At 38.0% G+C, this 20797-nt stretch overlaps 1 protein-coding gene across 3 annotated transcripts in view; it reads left to right on the forward strand.

The window, feature by feature from the left end:
* LOC128011236 (zinc finger and BTB domain-containing protein 46) overlaps positions 1-20797 on the forward strand; it is a 76955-nt gene that overhangs the window by 44294 nt on the left and 11864 nt on the right. For all 3 annotated transcript variants that reach the window (XM_052593419.1, XM_052593421.1, XM_052593420.1), the window contains exon 3: positions 11562-11831. In XM_052593419.1, the coding sequence (XP_052449379.1) occupies positions 11562-11831 (270 nt within the window). The remainder of the gene's footprint in view (positions 1-11561; positions 11832-20797) is intronic.

The following is a 20797-nucleotide window of genomic DNA, read 5'->3' on the forward strand; positions in this document are numbered from 1 at the left end:
TAAATATTTATCAGGTTTTTCCAGTGTGGTGACACATACTGTTTGTGCAATATTCCTCCCATTAAGCCACAAATACATGATGCATCTTCATGTTTTATGCAGTTTCAGAGAGATTGAGACTCATCTCAAATGTGATGCTGTGGATGACCTGCGTTGTTTGTCACAAATATACAAGGGAGAAAAACAAGCTTAAATATTCCATTATAGAACAGTTAGTTCCAGTCCTTGAATCTGACTGGTTGGGCAGCGTTCCACAAGTGCTGATATAACAGTCCGACAACACTGGGTCTTTTTAGTGTTTGCATGGCTCTGCTCATTTGTGTGTGCATGTTTCAGACTGTCAGTGTGATCATTAGTGAATTGTTCAATGACTGTTTCTGCATGTTGTAACTTTACTACAATGGGGTCCTCTTTATGAGTGAGTCAATCATTCATTAAACTGATTTGCGCAAAAACACTGATTTATTCGACAACAAAACAATTGACTTTCTTTAAAGGTGAGTCATTAAATTATTCACTCAACCAATTCAGTATGTGAAATGAGTAGCATGTCCAATTTCATAGTATTCATAAAACAGCAGGCAAAACGTAACTGGATGACCTAGTAATTCTGACAAGATTCTAAAGTGTGCTTCTGATGAACGCCTTACGATCACATGGGGCCACAGAAAGGCTGTAGTAGGACACATGACTGTTACAACATTAAGTCAAGTGATTGACTGTCTTAAAATTGAGTCATTCATTCAACCAAATTGTTCAAAAACACTGTCTGCATCCCAGTGGTGTATTCTAGTTTTTTGTAGTGAGTATACTGTGATTTTTCCCACCCAGCCTCATACTGACCCATCCCAGAGCGCCACCCCATAAGCACCACCACACTCACTAATGCATTCAGTTTGCATCTACATGTAACTGAGAGCATTCTGAAAGACTGCTTGTGTGATATCAACATGTCAGTTTATTATAAGCAACACAAGACTTTAACAGCCAGTAACATTTACAGCTGGGGAGCCTGGACTGATTTTCTACTGTTGAACTCAGCCAGTTAAGAGCTACATTTAACATTAGATGTTATAAGAATAAGATCCAGTTTTATCAGTTGGCAATTTTCAATGCACATTTAAGACTGGCTGTTTTTAAATTCCCGAGCCTGACTTTCAGTCCACAAGGCTGGCCAGGAGTTCCCATATCTCTCATCATCTGAAAAAGGAGATTGTATTGTATTCGGTTTACTGCTATACACATACACACATATTGTCTGTTTTATTGCTCCCCTTCACCCGCATTCATTTATATACCACACTAAATTTAGTGAAGTTATTAGTTACTTGAGAAAGCCAGCATACTGTTACACTATTTAAACAACTTCTTATTCTTCTGAGACCTTTGACCTTTATAAATTGTTTTGCTAAATCTTTTCTAACTGGTCACACTTAATAATTGTCAAAAATGTCCCATAGATTTGCATTGGTTGAGCAAAAATGCCCCCCTAAAGGAAAAATGTAGTCCACTAGAGGGAGCCACAGGATAAGAAATCTTTAAACTGACCTCATGTACTTTCGTTTTCAAACAGTTCAATTTAAAAATAAAAATATACATTTATTTTATGCTGCCAAGGAAAGCTAACATTTTAATCATGACCAGGTCAGGTAATGACTATCAGATGGCTAGATGCCAGTGTAAAAGACGCTCGTCAGCTCCAATCATCTGAACATCGGCTCTGTGTAGTAAATGCAGCTCAATGTGAAAGCACGCACAAAATGGAAATTTACTGCTGATTAAAGAACCGGCACTAATGAAAATATGTGCATTAAATATTGCATGTGATTTATCGTGCAGACGTAATTATTAGGTTATCTTTATTATTAAAATACAATTAATTTGCCCCTCAATCATTTCTTAGCGCATCACTGCATAACATGCTGTGAGAATAATAAAAGTTTAGGCTATAACTCCTCATTGAAAATGTTTTTAAAAAGGTATTTTAAAACAGATCCATTAATTTATAAAATGAATTATGGGCCTATAATAAAAATTATTAACACTGCAGTCGTCAATGAAAATTAAGAGTACCTTTATTTCACAGACAAGTACCGACTTTTATGCAAAATACATTTCTAGTTTTTTCGATATGTACAGATGTTCACTGGCATTACTCTTGTGCAAAGTTTGCATGCTGCATAATATCAGCCTTCATGGTAAAAACAAATATTTCCAATATTGCGATGTAACAGTGACAAATCGCCCCGCAATTTTGCGCTACGCCACTGCGAGGAGGACCAAAGGAATGCTATCACTCATGAATTGTCTACCCTGGAGGATATCGCTAATGGACCGTGATAGTTCTGTCACAAAACAACGTTGTTACGTATCCTTTCACTTTTTTAAGTGGGTATACAGAAATCTTTGACCTTTCTTAGTGGTTATACAGTGTAAACCTGCGTATCATGTAGCCTACACCACTGCTGCATACAAATATGCCTGATTTAGTACATCCAAATTCACAGTATTCATAAAACAGTGGCCCAAAAGTACCTGGATGACCTACTGCTTGGTAGAGATTCTTAAGTGTGAATCCAGTAGAAACTATCACATGAGGCTGTGGGAGAGGATTTGTGAATGGCAGTGAATTGACACAGCTGACAATAGTAGGCCACATAAAAATGACAACATGCAGTGAAGCAATTGTTAAGAACAATTCAGAGCAATTCACATTGAGGTTCATTTTAGACTTTGTGTGTGTTTGGACATCGGTCCTGTGGCCTGCTCTTTAAACCCTGATTTCTGGCCAGGGCTCTGGATTTAGCGTTGGTCGCACCCTCCCCAGAGTCGTGCTTTTAGCACAAAGCCCTGCGTGTTTGCTTCCCCTCTCCACCCAGCATTCCATTTTCCCCAAGATCTCCTCTCTCCCACTCTCTCCGGCCCTCCCTTTCTCTCTCCGTCTGTCTTTCTCTGTCTCTTACGCCCTCTCTCTTTCTGCCGCTCGCACTGTCTGCCACTTTGTGCTCCCTCTCTCTCTCTCTCTCTGCTTTGCTTAGCTGCATTAACTCCCCAGATTACCTTGAGCCCTGCAATCCTCCACTCCCCCACTCCACCTCCACCCCTGCTCGCGCTCACCCTCTCGTCCTCTCCGTCGCCCACTCAACTCCCCCCTACATCATTACCCGCACTTCTCCTCTTGTCTTTCTCCCTCCTTTCTAGCCTTCAGGGTTTGTTTGATTTATTCTTCCTCTCTCTCTCTCTCTCTCTCTCTCTCTCTCTCTCTCCTTGGAGGTTGTGGACCGACTAGTCCCTAAAAAACAACAGTGAGAGAAAGAAAGATAGAGAGAGAGAGAGAGAGAAATAACAACCCCTCTTTCACTTTCCATCATGCCTCCTCTTTCTTCGTTTTTTTCTTCCCTCTCATCCCCCTCTCCCACACTGCTTTTAAATTGCCTCTGAATTCTTCAGCTTCTTTAGTGCCTCCCTCCTTCCATTCCTTGGAAATTACTTTTTACCCTTTCAAACTCCAACCACTCTGAGGAAGCAGGCCTGATCTTCCCCTCCCTACCCATAAGCCCGCTGGACACATGAGTGGCATGTGTATGTTTGCATATGTGTGTGTTTGCTGTCCCGAGGGGCTGTTTATCGCGGCTAATGAGTGTGTCTGATGTAACGATGTAGTAGATAAGAGTTAAACATGACAGCTTAAACAGCTCTCTCTGTGTCTTATCACCAAACAGAAACAAACTCCACGCTGTGTGTGTGCAAACCTGATCCCTGTGCGAGATGGGAGAGCATCCAGGGACACCTCGAAACCGGCTGAAACAAAAGACAGTGTTGAGTTTCAGCCGGGGAGAGTCGTAATTGCCACAGCAGCTGGAACAGAGGGTCACGGGGTCAAACCCTGTCAGCTGACCCTTTTCTCTCAGCCTTTCTGTGTTGTTCTCTCGTTTATTGTTCTTTAATAGACATTCGCCTAACCCCATCCCCTCCAATAACCATTAACACGCACACATCACACACTCTTCACGCTCACAAAAAGCTCTTTCAGAGACGAAGCCCGCATTCAATGCCGCACCACAAGGTCTTACATGAGCCACTACGCCAGCGCTTGTTCGTGTTCCTGAATGCATATTTTCTCATGCCGAGAGTTTACGTTCTAGAACACGATAAACAGATACGTTCGAACCAGCGGACGCCCACGCGCAGACGCACACACAATCACGAACGGACACAAAGCCAACACCGTGGGTCCGCCTATTTGTGTCTACTCTTAAAAGGGTGTTTTATTTAGCATAAATGTTGAAGCCAAGAGTGCCTGGCTGCCATGGCAACCACATTAAACTGAGATCCCCTTTGCAAGAAAGAATCAAACTGATTCAGTCCTTCTCTTATGAGGGGAACGGGGGACAATATGCGCCATTATTCCCACTGTAATCTCACTCGGTGTGACACAACACTTCAATCAATGCCCATTAAAGCTTTCGGATTACACATGTGAACAAAGATTCCACGAACGTTCCTCATTCACTTAAGCTACTATCTAAAACAAAGGCGTAACAATGCCTCCTGTATCCCCGATGCACGTCTCGAGTGGGATGTAATAACGGCAAGATGTTAGCAAATGCATCTCGAGTGATGTGCATTGAATGGAATAGTATTTCAAATATGCATTCATTGATGATATGTTATGCTGTGTAGTATATGGTGAATAGCTAGTGCCATCAGTGAATACCTGAAGGCTCTCTTTAGGCTCTTTGCAAAGATCTTTGCACTGATTTGCCGTCTAGAAGAGTCAACGTTAGTTTCTGAAAGTCAGTCTGCAAAATTGGGCAGTTGAAGTTGACAGATTTCACTGACAATCAGGCACAGATTGTGTATAATAGGCACAGATTGTTTACCTTCAGAATCTCAGTCCGTGCAGTCGGAGGATATCAAACATGATTTTAGAACACATTGTTTTCATTTGTCATCGTGTTCTAGAGTTTGTTGTTTTGGAACAACTTGGAAGTCTGGTAGTGTGTGATCCTCAGTCCTTTATTTGTCTGATGTCCAGTTTTTCTCTCTAACCATTTACAAAGTTGACAAATGTATAATTCCTATAGTGTTTTAAAATCTTTTCAGTTTTTAAAGTTGTGTAGCGTATTCCAGCCTTTACAGGATTTTTATACAGTGAGTGTCCGTACACCTACTATTTTTTTCACTCTTTTGGGGTGTTTTTTTTTTCATGAATTGGCCAATCGGTTTAGTAAAAATCAGTTGGGGTTTCTCTCATGCACTGAATCACTTGAAACGGATTCTCAAGGAGTAAAACGGACAACTTCAGGATACTGAGAATGAAAAGAGTGAAGTATTTATCCGCAATCATTTAAATCAAACATGCAAATGCCAAATGTATTTTACCAGCCACACTTGTATTACATTCATCATTTGCTTACTGTCCAAGAAAAAAAAAAAAATCCACAAAATCCAGCCTGTGTGAGTATAAGAGAATTTAATAAATACATATATATATATATATATATATATATATATATATATATATATATTAACGGTAGTGTATCTAAGTACTATAATATTACCATTTGATACCCATATTACATTTAGATGTTTACATTTGAAGATAAATATATTAAATTCATTTCAAATCGAATTTTAGGGGGTTTTACTGATCCCCTTGATCTCTCTCGCACCCCCCTGGAAGTCCCCTGGCCCTTTTGAAACCCACTGCTTTGAAGATGCTTTTTTAAATATACACCTTTGTACTTGTTTGGCAGTTTGTGCACTTTGCACATGCTAAGCTGGTACTTTTTAAATGTTTAGTTCTGTCATGCATGTTTATGCATATCTTCCCAGCTGTGACTAATAGTACCAGATGAATCAGAACTGGCTCTGCTCATGCTGTATGTGCTCCTGCTGGAACAGCAAGACTCTCCTATACGTTTCTATATGTGTTTGGAAATCCTCTGTGCCCGAATTGCCTGTTGATGCCTGTATAAGAGACTGTATCATCTAGAAAACTTCAGACCCCTGCGTTGTCCGTAGGATGTTTCGGTTTCCTCACACATTAGTGAAGAGTGTGTGTTTGTACATTTAGATGTGTATCGCAGTGGGCTCATAACGGCTCTGGGAACGATCCCTCCTGTATCTTGTGTTGAGTGGGACGTAATGAACAGTAAGATATTATATCTCGCAGTGGAGTGGAATATGCAGTGTTTAAAATAACGGAATGCATCAGTATCGTGTTGGCTGGAATGTGTTTGTGTTGGGCGAGAGGTCGGGGCAGGTGTGTAGGGGGAGAAATCGGGGTCAAAGGGGCGATTTCCTCCTCTCTTCATTGTGGGCGTCAGGTCTTGGGGCATTTGGGAGCAGCAAATCCATTTTATTGATTGACTCCTGTGGCCCCTGCCCACAGACGAAGGGTGAACTTATCTAATGAATTCCACTTCCCATCTCCCCACTCCCCCAACTTAATTAACTCTGCCTGTGTGTGTTTGTGCACATAAGTGTGTGTGTGACCTGTCCATTCTGCTCATTTCTTTCTTCTGCTTCTTTTTCACTTTTCTGCTCACTTGTCAACAATATCTCTTTCCCATCTACAACTAGAGTATTATTATTTCAATTTAAACCATGAGTATCTTGCAGTTCCTAATAAAGTAACCAAGCAAAACCTGAACTGAACTTCCCATCACTACTGGTGATCCGAAAACTGATGCAACTGGTTCTTGACTCGAGAACGAGTCAATCGTTTGTTCGTTAATTGGCTCGAAATTGATGTTTTTCTTACCTTTCTGGACATGGACAGTATACCGTACACACAGCTTCAATGGAGGGACTGAGAGCTCTCGGACTAAATCTAAAATATCTTAAACTGTGTTCTGAAGATGAACGGAGGTCTTACGTGTTTGGAACGACATGAGGATGAGTCATTAATGATATCATTTTCATTTTGGGGTAAACTATCCCTTTAACCACTAAGCCACAGCTCTAACAATATGTGTTTGATTTATTGTGTTTTGTGTGTTAATTTTTTTTTATGTAGTCACATTTAAACACTGAAACTCTTGCATGTGCATGCGCGCACACACACACACACACACACACACACACAATATCTTTGGCTTATCTTATGATTGTTTCTAAAGCTCTGAGTGAGTGAGGGTCAGTAGTTGTATGATGGCTGCAGCCATTAACACACTTCTCCCCTCACAGATTTACACACACCTCTCTAAATTGCGTTTAATCCGCTGGTTTTAATAGAATGTTCCCCTGTGGCAACTGAGCTACACACAGGCAGACAGATATTCATGAACACACATTCAACATTTCTTAAAAGAAAGAATTACATCTACATAGAATACACGAATGAAAAACATTTACATAAATTACACAGATTCAAATTGAGAAATTATGAATTCATGTTGATATCATCTTGTTTTTAGTGGCAGACATCTCCCTCTCTGTCGTTTTCTCTATATATGTATCTCTCTCACCTCCACATTTCTACTTCCTCTCTCATTTCTACATCTTCCACATCCTCCCTCTTATTCTGTTTCACAATTACTTCTTTCGGCACCCGGACAGTGAGAATAAGACATGCTCTCTCTCCATGGACTTGCAGCCATAGTGGTATTCTGAAATGACTTGCACATTGCCAGGTCCAATCTGATTGGCTGGCTGCTATGTAACTTCTGTGAGTCAGAGAGCACCAGTCCACCATGAGACAAAGTAATGATTGCAAGTCAAAAAGTTTGCCAGGTTAGTGGTTTCATATGGTTGAGCTAGATATTCCAGTTTTTGCATAGTGGCAAGTTAAATAATAATTATTCCATAAATTAAACACTTGTGCAATTATTAACGTGCATCTATAGACTTGGGATCTAACAATGATATCTTAGATTAACTCTCCCTTAAATAACAAATTGTGGTTGGTTGCCTTACATGTTGGTCAGACCAGTCCAGGGCTGCGTTCCACTCCACTTTTAGACATGCACTCGGAAACTTCCTAAGCACTTCCCCTCGGGGGAATCCCCACTGCCATTTATAAGTGCGTTCCACTTCGTGAAGTGGACGAGGGATGTTTATATGGACAGACCCTCGACCCGTCGATTTTAACTGAGGGAGCGAGACTGTTTCATATGCAGACTTCAGGCCACTCAACGGACCACAATGCAACACGAATGTGAAATCATTGCAGATCGCATTTAATTTATCCCCTCCCCAAACAACTCTTTAATAGATACTTTTTTTTTGTTTTACATTTATTATAGCCCAAGCATATCTGTATACATATAAAATGCTGCAACAAACAAATTCATAAGGCAAAAAATGTAAATAAAAAACAGCAACTCCATAGTGGATTCTACAGTAAGTGATCATGGGCTTAGGACGTTCCAGTTCACGGTTCTGCCAGTTGTGGGCATAATCAATGACGTACATCCAAGGAAATGAGACGGATGAGAGTTTGTAAGTGAAGGCATTAAAAAATGAAGTTGAACGCAGCCCTGTTCCTGTGATTCTTGGGCAGAATAAACTGGGTTAAGACACAGATCAGGTGGATCAGGCTGTATGGTTTTACCTACTCTATGATTAACATGCATTTCATTTTAATTTTTAATTTAAAAATAATTTAAAACCGAAAATGTCAGGGTGATTTAACTAATTAAATGAATCAAATTCTTGAAATGAAAACCCGAAGTAATTATTATTTCTTAAAATATATTAAGAAACTGCTTCACTGCTTATTAATATTTGGGGAAAAAATGACATGCCTTGTGGAGACCCTCAAGTCCTTTTTGAACTTCTTCTAACGTGACAAGGTACGTTTGGGATGTAAATGTCATTACGGTTGAAACTATCACAAAATGTATATATTTATCAATTCATTACTTTCATAAAACATCGTTTTTACCTACTCACAAATATTCAAGGTGTGAGCAAAATGTTAATTCTATTTACTTGATGGTTACACATGACAGTTTTTCCAACTAAATCAAAACCATTGTTAAAAATAGGGTAGCACAGTATATACAGTAAACACATACACACATGCACAACACAAATACAAACAGTACATTTCTAAGAGCTCAGCACTATTTTATTTTAAATTGATTTTCTATCTTTTATTCTTTTACTTATCTTGAACACACTTTTTTTTAACACTCTATTGAACACATTTTGTTTATCATCGACCTTCATGCTAACAAAAGTCTGGCTTGGCAAGAGCGCTAAGGTAAATATTGGAAACAACAGCACTTATTTTCCAACAATAAAAGATTAAAACCAGCTTTTGCATGTTAATGCAAATCTCACAGTCACCAGAGTAGATTTGAACGATGGAGACTTGGTTCTTCGTAAGTGACCTTCTTGTGAACTTCAGGCTGTGGACACCAGAAGAGAAGATAAGATCTTTATGGGGTCAGTGCTTCATGAGCGTCTGTCTCTCGCGTACACACACACACACACACACACACGCCATCTCTCTCTCTCTCTCTGGAAATGAGCCGAATCCTCCTCTGAAACTCAAAGTTGATGAAGTTGCCGTGCTTGTCATTGGGAGGCCCTCAGATGAAGTTAGGGAGGGGGTTTATAACACTCATTATGTTTCATCCCCTCACACTGTCTCCATTTCTCTGTCTGTTCATCCAGACCCCAGAGAATACTGTGTAAATACAACACACGCATCAGAGCCTTGTACTGTGAGCGCCAGAGAGTCTTAATGTGTATTTTCTGCGAGCGTGCTGTCCTAATGTAGGTGTAATTAATTGGTGTGAAGTATGGCAGGTTGTGGGCGGGTCTTGCGGTGCCATGACTGAAGCGGTTTGTCGGCTGGGCTGTCGTTCACGCTGCTTTGAGGCTTCCAGTGATCTGAGCTTCACTGACAGCTGTTTTGAAAAGCTCTTCTCCTTTAGGCTGTCAGTTTAGTCTAAACAAGCCTTTCTGGCTCTCTTCTAGTAAATCATTTTTTGTTGTTTTGTGTCTTGTCACTTTTTTTTTTTTTTTTTTTACCGTTGTTCTTACAGTTTGGACTTCTTACATCCAAGTAGTCGTCCTTGTCTTTGACAGGAGAAGTGTGTATGTGTGTGTTTTGGCAGCCTCCTCTATGTTGCCTGATTTGACAGTAGTAATGAATAGGGAGGTAAAGATTCACTTTGCCTTTTGTACCCTATGTTTAAAAAGTTTGAACGGCAGGGATGAAATAGTTCTTGATTGTGAGGCTGCAGCCAGTTGTAAGAAAGATGCTGGTTTTATGGAGTCTTTCACCAGAAGATTACGTTTTTTAAAAGGATGAATTGTTCACAAAAAGATAAACAACATGGATTACAATACAAAAAAAGAAGAATTCCCATTTCATGCTGACTTTAATATCCATTTTTGCTGGCATTAAGAAAATGCAGTTTTTGTTTTTTTCCTGTAAATGTTGAAAATTATATTATATAATATGATATAATTATTTATATTCAAAAATGGTAAATAGAATTTCATCCAGCCAGTTGTCTAATCCAGATTTTACAAAAAATTACAGGATTGTTTAAATAAAGGTCCAAATTATTAGCAAAATACTGATATTTTTACACAAGCCTATTTGCCATACTTGCCTAACATGCATTAATCATTCATAAAAATATGAATAGCATGCTTTTAGAAAATAAATTAATTTGCATTCATGTTGACTTTAATGTCCATTTTTGCTTGCATAATGCAGTATTTTTTTCTGCTAATGTTACAAATTATAGAGGGCAGTATTTCAGACTGATTCAGAAATGGTAATTCTCTTTGAACTCTTCATTTAAATAACCTGGTCTTAAGGTTCATATAGTCGAGTCACAAGATCAAAATCGTATGATTTAAAAAAATACAGGATTGTTCATATAAATGACCCCATTGACCCTTCACAGTGAGTTTGATTGACGGGTGATCTGACCAATCATAACACCAACAGGAGAGACAGGACAGTAGATTAACACCGGTGGATTTGAACCTGAAAAATGGTGTGCATTAACATCTTTCCATGGGTGAAAAAAGATACCTCCAGATGTTATACGTTTATTTCACATTATAACTTGTAAAGAGGAAAAGACGATCAGTTCACGTGCATCTTGAACTGAAGCACTACAGCGATCTGTCATGTCACAACAAAATTTATTGTTTGAATTTATTAAAAATGACCAAATTTGAGAGCTGAGACTTGGTTACATATTTAAAGTAACCTGCTCTGTCAGTGTGTTGTCAGTTTCCTCTTTGCTCTGCGATGTATTTTTCACTGATGTGTTGTGTAAGAGCGTCCTGGCTTGTCGGACATACCACCAATAAAATTGTTGGGGGCGGGCCTTTGCAAAAGGTCAATTAATTGGAAAATATTAATGTTATTATTATTATTATTATTATTAATAATAATATCAATATTATTAGTCATAAAATAAGGATGTACACATTTGTAGACAAAGACACTCATGCAAAGGCTCAGCTCTTGGTCTAATCCTGTTCTCGTGAGTTAACTGACCGAGTCCCATCTTCTAATGTGGGTGTGTGTATTTGTGTCTTTGAGAATTCATTAACATTCCTCTCTTTTCTCACAGGTGTAGAAGTGACGGACCCCAACATTTCCGACAGCCGTGGCGAGCGCATGGACCTCCTGGTAAAGCAGGAGGAGGCCACAGCGGGGGACGGCGGGTTTCTGTCCGGGGAGCGGGATGAGGCCGTGGCCCAGGAGAGAGCAGGTTCGGTGGCCAACCTGCGAGCTGCCCTCATGAGCAAGAACAGCTTGTTGTCTCTGGGGGCGGAGATGCTCGGAGAGGAGAACCCGCTTCTGTTCGACTACCTGCCCAAGGGAGGACACTCTTTCTCACGTAAGTCTCACTGTGGTCCGCTGCTCTCGCTCATGGAGTTTCCAATAGAGTCCAATAGGGAGTCTTAGGTTTTGATAGTAGATGTGCTCCTGTTTGAATGATATATGCTGTATGTTACATACTGTCATTGGGTGCATAAAGACTGTCCTATAGTCTCTATAAACCATAGGGTCCTGTAGGGGCTTTTAGGTACTTGTATGCTGGGCTGTATATTCTATTGAGTTTTTGTAGGTCTCCTACATAAACAATGATGTTTAGAAAAGATATATAGGAACTTGTATGTGGTCCTGCTAGAATGATTAAGGCTGTGTTGTTACTGAGTCACTGACTCACTTTAACATCTTACTGAATGCGTCCACAGGCCTTGGTGTTTCCTAAAAAGGGACTCTTAGTGTTTGGTATCTGCTGCTACCATTGCATGCTTGAAACCTCTCCTATTTTATATGTCATTGCAAACCTCTGTGCCCCTGTGAAGTCTTTAGGAGTAATGTAGCCTCCTGCTGACTTAAACGAACCCCTGTGTCGTCTATAGGCTCTGATGGAATCCTATTAGTTATTCGTGTCTTAGGGACTACGTCAGACTGTGTATGACTGTGTTTGAGTGAGGAATGAACTTTCTGCATTGAGGTTATAGCTTCAAATGTATGGGTCCTGTAATTGGTTGCCATTTCTTTAACTTTTTTCATAATTTTTAATCAAGGTCATTATTTTTCCAGTTTATTTCAGTGGTTTAAAGCAGATTAAGATGTATTTTAGACTGTTAAAAATGAACAGCCATTTCAAAGCTTTAAAGCTTACATGTAGCATTTGACCTTCATGTTCCATTCAGTAACTGTGCTCTTAAATTGAAAATCTGATTTACATATATTTTTACAATTTACTAATGATGGAAAAGAAAACTTTGAAACTAAGGAAAAGGACACGTTGGGAGCATCATATTTCTTTTTTCGTATTTTGTCTTTTTTTAAGACTTATATTTAATATTAACAAATGACTTATTTTGATGAATGAGATTATGTGTTATTCAACACTGGGAACACACAAGGAATATATTTACAAAATTGAATGATGGCATATTTGTAACACTGATAATACACATTCACACACATGAAATTCCAGATGTGCGCGTGTATGTGTTAATATCTTTTTTTTATGATGGGACAGTGGGGAAAAAAATGATGTGAAGTCTACAGCCGTGTTACTGCAGTTTGCTCTTAACATCTCATGACACACGTCAGAAAGCAGTGCTGAATCTGAATGTACTCAGCTGAGGAAGAACTAGAATTTCGAGATTGTAGTTTGTCATATTTAAATGCGTCCATACATATTTATACCCTTGAGTTCTTTTGTTGAAGTGTGGGAGTAGTAACATTTTTGTGGTTGAATCCATCCCCCGGAAACACCAGAGCTTTTATGAATGGCTCTGAATTTCATAAACGCTTTGGGATCACCAAACCCAATTTTTGCCCACACTCAATCACTTTGTCAAAGTATTGAATGTGTGTGGCTCTGTGAGTGTGTTGTTATTTTTGGCTTATTCCTTTGTGTGTTTATGTCTCCTTCTCTCCCTTTCTTTGCCTCTCTCTCTCTCTCTCTCTCTCTCTCTCTGTGTCCTGGGTTGGTAATTGTCTCTTTTGTCTGTTCAAGTTCAGTCTTCTGAATAAGAGAGGGAGGACAACTCTTAAAACCCTTAGGGCAGGCTCAAGAGTGTGTGTTTGCTGAACTACATTAAGTCTTAATGGATACTCTTGAGGATGAAACACAGTGGCTGTCACTCACGCCACAGGAGCTTTTGTCTCCCAAACTCCAGCTAAAAGACGACATGGAGGAGCATTAATCTGATCGTCTTGCTAATGTACAAATCCTGCCTTCCACCAGCACTGCCAGAATGTTCCTGTGATTTCTACTTCCGGCTTAGTCAACATGAAACACAGTTCGCTTTCCATTTTACCCAATGCGGCATGACATGTTTGAGAGTAATACAGGATGTTCAAGGATTTTATACTTTGTGAATTGATTGGATTGTAAAAACTTTAAATGAGAGGTTTTGACAGTTAAGAGGCCTTGGTGACATCAGGAAAAAAAAAATCTAAAAAGTTCTAGAGAATTTGTGTGTGTGTGTGTGTGTTTCTGAAGTCATTTGGAAGTGTTGTGTGAGAAACAGACAGGTTTTGTAGTGTTCATTAAACATCTCGACATCTGTTTTAGCTTATCTTGGTACGATCATGAAAAAAGTAGCAATGCTTGATTCATGAACAAATAATTGTATTTTTTTTGAGTCAGCTCTCTCACAATCTGTTACAGGATAGTTCACCCAAATATGCAAATTCTGTCATTAATTACTCACCCTCATGTTAGGACTGGGCGGTTTGGGTAATTTCTTCTTTTCAGAACATCTGACCGATTCTCGATTTTTTTTTTACAGCTTTTAACTAATAAACTTACAAATGTTACTATAACATGATTCAAATCATCTTTTTCTTGTTTTAACCCTCTAGTTAAAGAAAATTCTCTTCTGAGTGCAGCAAACATGGAGTTGTCAACATGATAAACAAATCACTTGTTAAATATCTTTGCAGAAAAGATGCATAAACTACAACTACATCCTGTACTAAATTGTCTTATAGCCAACATGTTATGTCGAGAAATAATAGGCTTCAATGAAAATGCTTTAAAAAAAATCTCAACCATCAATGTAATGCAAATTCAAAATGACTGCTTTTACGCAGAGAATCCGAAAAGTGTACATTTCTAAACTGCGCACTTGTAGATATATCTGTACATTCCTTTAAACAAGTTACATGTCTCATATATTTCTACTTCGTAATAAAGCTCTTTCTGACTTCTGAAGGTATAACACCAGCAGACTATCACCGTGTCACCATGATGCAAACATGAAATATTAGACATACAGTCGATCTTTACAGTTTTTTTTCTGTGTAAACATGGACACGTTTGACTGTTGCAATAGCATCTCTTGCAGTGTCTTATTATAAAAAAACAGCACTGAAATTAAAAGTTCCCTCACGTTTTCTTGCATGGTCTTCTATTCCACTGTCCATGTTGCATCTTTGTCAACACAAAAGCACATTCTGTGTGAACAGCACCTCACTATATGATAGCATCACTCGTGAGCGCTGACATACGGTTGGATCCTTCTTTTCTCTTTACTGTCATGACTGGCATATTGTGTAAGTGTTTAATTGTAACATTTGGTAAAATTACTATTCAAAATTGTGATTCCTCAATTTCTAAAAAATTAAATTGCGGCAAAACATTAAATACCTTTAAAAAAATTTAAATAAACGTTGTTAATCATCAGAACACGAATTAAGATTTTTTTTTAATTATAAAACCTGAGAGCTTTCTGGCCCTGCATAGACAGCAATGCAACTGACATGTTCAAGGCCCACAATGGTAGTAAGGACATTGTTAAAATAGTCCATGTGACATCAGTTGTTCAACCATAATTTTATGAAGCTATGAGAATAAAATCAAAACAAAAATAACTACTTTAATTTAAATGTTTGGGTTAACTATCCCTTTAAGCCAGTTAAATAAATTGGTCTAAATGATTGATTCATGAAAAGGACAAATCTGATTTATGAGTTCTAAACTAATTTGGTCACTCCGAGCTAACTTTTCAGTTTCAGACTTTGAATAAAATGCTCAAGCTGTATGGATCAATCTTATGTTGTTTTACAACCCTTACGAAGCATGAAAAATCTGTTAATATGTAACTGATCAACCGATGATAGTTTGGGGTTCTGCGCCCCTCTAAAACAAACAGCGCTTGTTGAACTGCACCGTACCACTCTGACGAATCACTAGTCTCCCTCCTCTCCAAAACTTCAAATAGACTTGTTGAAGTCTCTGGGAAAGGAATTGATTTGATCGAGCCGAGCGGGTTACGGCGGGTCCCCTTGCGTCCTGCAGGCTGCTGTGATTAACCCAGATAGTGTGTTGTTGGCTGATCCTGGGTCAGGTTTGGGGGTGTGTTTTGCTTTAGGTGTGTGACTGTCTTCTCTACTGATCTATACACACTGACAGCAGGCTGACAACCTGTCCTCTTCAACGCCACTGCTATAGTCTCAGGGGAAGTGAGTGTGTGTGCGTGTGTGTGTGCGTGTGTGTGGTTCATGTGTATGGATATACAAATTTGCACTGACTAGGAATCTGTGAGTTGTTCCAAGGAAAGAACCATCTACAGTACATACTTGATGTATATACCAAAACAAAGTGTGAATATCAATTGATACACAGTTAATATTAAAACACAAATGCAATCACAATATTATAATTCAATACAAAACAGAACTTGTACAATACTGCACATGGGCTGGTAAAGATATAATATATAGAGAACATATTATGTTTATATGTGAATACTGTATTCTGCAACACTGAATTTGACCGTACTCATATTTTTAGATGCAAGATCACACGTTACAAGTTAAATTAAGTTAACAGTTTGGACATACTTTTCTGAATTTGCCTTACAAAAATGCTTAGGATCAGATTTACTAAACAGGGCAAATTAGCATGAGAACGCAATTCTGAAACAGTGCTGATGGACGTGGAAATTTCTGTAGGTCATTTACTGACAATGTGCAAAATAAAGAACACGAAGGCAACATCTCATTTACATATTGACCAAATTAGTGCAAGTGTTAGTAAATCACGTTGCGTGAACTCTTTTTTCCGGTCCAAGACAGGGTAGGTCTAAAATCTCTCATTTAATTTTCTCCTTCAACTTCAAAATTTTCCAACATCGCTGCAGAAGTACTGATGCAATGTTTACAAAGTGAACATGCAAAGAAGATTAAATGCCCTTTACAAAAAAGAAAAGGCAAAATTATGTATGAGTTTTTCGACAAATCTTAATTGTTATGAACCAGAAAAAAATAGATAAAAATAGATAAGACGAGCATTTGAGGTTAAAACGTATATGAATTGTAATAAAAACTAAATTTTAAAAAGATCGATTCGCTAGATAAGACCTGTCTTCTTCGGCTGGGATCATGTAGAGCACTTTGAAGCTGCATTTAACCTGCATTTTGGAAGTACAAACTCAGGAGCACCATAGAAGTCCACTATATGGAGAGAAATCCTGAAAATGTTTTGCTCAAAAAACATAATCTCTTTACGACTGAAAAACATGAAAGAAAGACATGAATATCTTGGATGACAAGTGGGTGAATTATTATATTACAATATATTATACGTAAAAAATTTGTTCTGGAAGTGAACTACTCTTTTAATCAGAAATATAATTCTTCAAAATAAAAAAAAAGATATTGGATAAGCACAAACTCAGCCCTAGCTTAGATTTGCATTCTGGATTGTAAACCATTTCTGAAGTATTGACATGAACCTGAGCAAATTCAGTTTAAATTACTATAGATGTTATTTATGGGTTGAAATTTCATTAAATTGGACCTGAGCATGTGCCTTCCTGGTTGGGTGTAAATGCTTCACTAATGAATGTAAAACTGTCCTGCAGTTCGAGCTATTTTTTACAGAATTCATAGGTCATTACACTTCTGGGTTCTAGACAGTTCTGTGAATGCTCTGCCCATGCTACAACATGGGCTGTATGCAAATATGCACATTTTCCTTCTATATAAGGTGAAAAACAATAAATTAAAAGGGTATTAAGTCAGAATTCATAGTATTCATAAAATAGTCCGCAAAAAGTACCCAGAAGACCTACTATTTGGACAACATTCTGAAGTACAATACTTAACATGAGGCCACAGGCAGTGTTGGGTAAGTTACTTTCAAAAAGTAATTAATTACTAATTAAATCATAATTATTGTACTTAAATTATTTTACAAATTACTCTGTCTGAAAAGCATCTTAGTTACTCAATGAGTAACTTAATGAACTATTTATTCTATCTATCTGAGTCAAACATAGAATAGTTTAGCCTTTTAGCTTTAAAACAACGGTAATACTTAAACATTTTTACCTTCTTTGATTAATAATTAGAAATACTCTGAATAACAACAAGAAAAGTTAAACAATACATTTCAGTTTGGTATGATGTTCAGGAAAAGCCCAACTATAAAATCTTTTCAGGGTACTTTGTAAGTAACTGTAATTAAATTACCTACAAAAAAGCAGTAATCCCTTACTTTACTTTTTCAGTGGATAAATAATTTAATTACAGTAACTAGTACAATTACTCAGTAACGCGTTACACCCAACACTGGCCTCAGGAGAGGATTTGTATTGAAGTGTATGTAGGTCACCTGACAATGACAACATGCTGAAAGAAGTACGTCCAGATTAAATTCATACTACACACATTCATACTACATAGAACCATAGGCGTAATTTGCGGGTGGGACAGGTGTGACATGTCCCCACCACTTTTTCCCAGGGTCGATATTGTCTGTACCAATTTTTGATAGTAGTTTAAAAATATATTGTGGAAGGTATGTATTAAAGGGAATACAAGTTCAACCAATCATTCTTCATAATCTAAAAATCGAATTAATAAAATTGTTGACTCCTTACCCATTAGCCTACTCATATCTTGTGCAGTGCAATAACGACGTGATTTGCAGCTATCACACTTTTCATAATGTCATTATAATATTTTATTTAAAAAATGGAGCAATTCCTTATGCTAAGTAGGCCTGCCCTCTACTAAAAAATGTTCTAGTCATTTAGTCGCACGTCATATTAAACTGATTAAAATAATACTTAGATATATAGGTAGGAGAGCCACTACGCGCTCCGGCTCGCGTTTAAAGCAATTGCCTTCAAGCACCGCCAAAGTGATTATAAACGTTTCAAAGGAAAAGAAGACATTTTAATTATTTATTAATAAACTAGTGCTTTCTGAGTCAATGGAAAGATGAGGTTGCCGAGTGTCTCCACATGGACGTGCCTTTAATAGAAATGCACCTTTTCATACGGACTACAATATTAAAGAATATTACGAAATCGAGTGGGCGAGTTTTCATTATATTTATTTTATTATTCATATAAAAAATAATAATAACCAGTTTTTGTTATGTTTACTAATCAGACTGCAGGTCTCCAGACTGCGACTGACTAAATTTTATGAGTGGTAGCCTACAGTGGCATGCCCACTGTGTTGTTCAACGCATAAAAGCTGCCATTTCTGTTGCATATGACATCAAACAGCAACTTGTTTGAACTGCGCTATGCTTCGAGTCTAGAGCCTGGTTTACACTCACCATGTCAGCAGGAGCACGAAGGTGTTCGCAGCAAAAATGATGCAAATATTGATGTTTTACATTTCTTTTTGTTTTGTTTTCATTTTGAAAAGCTTATATTTGTTGTTTACTGTTTTTTTTCACTACTTTGTTATTGAATCTTACTTTTTTATATAGCCTACTTAATGTGCATTTTAATTAAAAATAACAATCTTTTTTTGTCTTAAAAGGTGAAAGGTGTATATATGTGTAAGCAAAACGGACAATAATGTTTTATTGTAAAACCTGACAATATCGCAAAATCAAAAGTGAAAGCATGTATTTTTCGATGTATTTTTGAAAAGCGTAAATTAGTTTTTCCAACTCTAAACCCAGTCCCCAAGTAAATTAGGTTATATATAAAAAAATTAAAACCTAGCAAAATGAGCTGTGCGGTGTCCCCGCCACTTTTTTAATGCAAAGTTACGCCACTGCATAGAACAGAGTTATTACTTTTTTAAAGTATACCTACTTAGAGAGCACATGATTTCGAAAGCAGTTAACAAAAGAAATTGGTCTAAGAAGAATGTGTCTTCTAAAACACACAACAATACTGTTAGCTGTCAGGTATCATCATGGGAATATTATATGTGAAGGTTTGTACCGTTTCTCATAGAAAAGACACCCTATGACACGGCAGCTGGTGGTTAACCTCAGCTCGCCAGATATCAGGTGGTAGTTTCTCGATTCTGGTATATCATGAGCTCTAATAGCATGACATTATTTCCTGTATCCTCCCAGCTACTCGTTGTTTCTACATTCAGATGAGCATTTTCTCCCTGTAGATTCCACTAGATTGGGAAACCAACCGTAGGACATGTTACTTTATTTAGATAATTAATAGGAGAGATGTAAAAGTTAGTTCATCTTCACGCCAAAGTCTGAGACAAAGCTTTTCAGGCTTGATCTCAAACCCTGACCTGTAATCAACCTTTAAATTTCTATTGAAATGGACCACGGTTGGTGGCCATTAGGTCAAATGCCCGTCCCATATCCTATCAAACCTGCACTACATTGTCTTCACTTAACCCCCAAGAATTTCCTGAAAAGTTTTGCAACCGCCATCAATATACCTAAGTGCACTTTAGTTGGGAATTTTACAAATGAGAGAATGACAGTGGACTGATGGTTTGATGTGAACCATACATTCAGTTTCAATTACTGTTAATTGATGTAGGGGAGTTTGCAGCACGGCTACATTTACACAGTGCAGACAAAAGGAAGGAGAAAGGAGAGGGTGATGTGTGTTAGATGGGAGTGGACGTGTAGGAGAGAAGAATTCCAGGAATCTGTTGGTGGTTGTGCATTACTGTAGCATGTGCACTTAGCGCTTAACCAGCAACTCCAGCAGATTCCCAACAACAGGAGTCCACAAACATTCTTGTCCAAAAAAAGACAAGATGAAACATTCATAAACACAATAAGCTCAGAGAAACAAGAAAGAACACAAGAAAGAAGCTAAGTCTAGCATATACTATATATTCAGATGACCACGTATATAGTGGAGGTATAGCATAAGTCTGAATAATGAAATATGTTTGTTATTAAATTGCAAACGTTAAAATTTAAAAGAAGACATTGTGGCAGACAAGTGAATCATTGAATAAAAAGACCAAACAGTGAATTTAGAAGCCTAAAGATGAAGTTACATGTACTGTTGTTTGGGAATTTTTGGAGGTGAAATCCAGTCATGCTTTCTGAAATGTTTGCATAAAGGTAAAAGATTTCCAAAATAA

This window comes from Carassius gibelio, chromosome B23 (assembly GCF_023724105.1).
Source record: "Carassius gibelio isolate Cgi1373 ecotype wild population from Czech Republic chromosome B23, carGib1.2-hapl.c, whole genome shotgun sequence".
In the NCBI taxonomy this organism is placed as follows: domain Eukaryota; kingdom Metazoa; phylum Chordata; class Actinopteri; order Cypriniformes; family Cyprinidae; genus Carassius; species Carassius gibelio.